The sequence below is a fragment of the Morone saxatilis genome, unplaced genomic scaffold (genome assembly GCF_004916995.1).
Source record: "Morone saxatilis isolate NCDOM2014 unplaced genomic scaffold, NCSU_SB_2.0 Contig6, whole genome shotgun sequence".
Taxonomy (NCBI): domain Eukaryota; kingdom Metazoa; phylum Chordata; class Actinopteri; family Moronidae; genus Morone; species Morone saxatilis.
Genome location: NW_023340206.1, coordinates 9,487,231 through 9,489,608, shown reverse-complemented (window position 1 = coordinate 9,489,608; position 2,378 = coordinate 9,487,231). Strand labels below are relative to the sequence as shown.

The window sequence follows — 2,378 nt, the reverse complement described above, 5'->3', positions numbered from 1 at the left end:
TTTATCTTGTACTGTATTTTTTTTATACCTCTTTACTCTTTTTTATACTTCTACACTGTTTTGTAAGCTGCTGGAAATTCAATTTCACAATAATAATCATCAATAAAGAGAAGTCTAAGTCTACGTGGTGAAGCAGCAGTACGTTGTATATAATTCTGTTTTAAAAAAGCCCTATTTTATACCGTCTACTGCTGTTTGTCAGGCTTCAAACAGCAGTGAGCAGTGCTGTATTCACTGTCTGCAACCTGCATGTTGGTGGAAAGAGAGAAAAGCGTGTGGATAAGACACAGATGACAGGTGTAAAAGTAGACCGGAAGTGCGTGTGTTTTCCTTCAACCGATGCTGGCAGCTATCCAAAAGTCAAATCATACCGGCACCGACCCGCCGGCTGAAATTCCACCTGGGGGAGGCACGAGGAGAGATGAGAGCCCTGATTGACATCACTGAGCCGTACAGCCCTCACTCTCACTGACAGATACAGAAACAGACAGCACACAGGTGAAGAGACACGAGCAGGATCCTACAAAACGCAGACACACCCTCGCAGCAGTCATGCACACAGCCGGGCCCGATCAGGTGTTTTCAAAGTCACGACAGCTGCAACACGAGACTTTTAAAGAGGTCGAACTGGACTCAGAAAACAGCTGACGTGTGCTCGATCAACAACAATTATCCCGGAGATTACTCGCTGTTTCTGGTCTGTTTCTGGTCAGCTGAAAGTATAAGTTGATTAATCAATCAGCAGAAAATAAACCACTAACAACTATTTTAATAAATCAAGTATTTTTAGTAGGTGAAACTCTTCTCTCCGTTTTAAATCACTGTAAACAGAAAGAAATCTTTACGATGTGCTGCCACGCTCACAGCTGATAGAGGTGTCCTAGGACACTGAGACCGAGTGTACTGACTCGGTTTATCTTCACATACATACTGTGCTCATTTCAGTCAGTTCTTGCTCACTCTCAACAGTAAATATGGGTGCAGTGCCTGAAAAACCTGTAGACTTCATCGTGGCACGGGGCTGGATACTGTCAGCTCGGAGGAAGGGAGACAAAAGATAGAGCGGGTGAAAGAAAGCACACACACACTTAAAGACTGGAGCACAGAGGCTGATTCATGACACGAAAACGGGACAGACAGACAGAAACACATTTACAGAGAAGACACACACACACACACACACACACAGTACACAGTCCAGCTCTGTCTGCAGCTGAATATGACTGTGTCAACACTGAAGCAGCAGTTCCTGCGCCCTCCGTCGCTCCGTTCCTCGAGTTCAGGCACAATCTGAACAGCTGAGAATACATACAACGGTTAGCTTCGGCTCGCCAATCACCTGCTGTGCTGATAATTGAATTAGAAGTATGTTTACTGGTTCGCTCAGCCACTGTTTTAATCATGGAACAACTCAGAAGTCTAAAAAGCCGTAATGTTACAACACAACTCCCTCTACTGTCCCTACAGCTCAGACTCAAAGACTGAAACTGCGTCTTCAAATAGAGCACGGGAGGGTTTTTTTCCAGGACATCTGCTCTTATTTAGATCGACCTTGCGTTTTTAGAAACTACCTGCAGCTGAAATAACATCTTTTGAGCAGAAAACAGAGGATTTGAGAGATTGCACACATGAATAAAGCATTGCACAGCTCCCTTGGGGTGGAACAAACCCAACAAATCCAGTCTAATAAAAGACTACACCCGAGGAGAGATGGAGGGGAGAAGAAAGACAGCGTGAGGGAACAACTGAATGTAACCTTACCGACACAAAGAGTCACTAACGGGAGTGGATTTGTAATAGCAGGGGGGGTCAACCGGGGCAGTGAATCTGCTGAATCACCACCGCGCAGTGACTCAGCAGCTCGGGGCGGCCGGGGAACGTGACGTCGGACCTTCTACACCTGAATGAAACCGGACAGAAAAGCAGCTGCAGGGTGCTGTTACAAGCAGAGATACAGTTACACCGTAATCCGTCTGTTCGTCGCTTCAAATGTGTTTTAAAGTTAAAAATCTTGTTTGAGTTGAACAGATTTTAAACTGTGCTGCAGCCTCAGCTACAACTTCCTCTTTGTGTTCCCTTTAAAAACCTTCACCTGCAGAACAACAGCACACGTTAGAAAGAAACAACTCCCTCCTCACCTGTCGTCCTCTCCTTCAGCGTGAGTCCTGAGTCCCGCAGCGGCAGCCATGAAGGCACTGGCCTCCGCCGACATCCCCATGTGGGCCAGGGTTCGAGCAGCACCGCCGCCGTCCGCGCCGCCGCCTCCGCCTCCGCCGGCTGCCGCCCCCAGCCGGGGCAGACTCAACAGGCCTTGATGCTGGAGCAGAAACTTCTGGGCGTCCTCCAGGTGGGAGGTGTTTACGGGAACCTGGGTGAAG

The 2,378-nt window shown here is 47.6% G+C and overlaps 1 protein-coding gene across 1 annotated transcript in view; it reads right to left on the bottom strand.

The window, feature by feature from the left end:
- The window catches only part of LOC118339672 (TSC22 domain family protein 1-like), a 16,867-nt gene that overhangs the window by 12,185 nt on the left and 2,304 nt on the right, over positions 1-2,378 (bottom strand). The window contains 1 exon segment of the mRNA XM_035677372.1: positions 2,139-2,368. Coding sequence (XP_035533265.1) covers positions 2,139-2,368 — 230 coding nt within the window.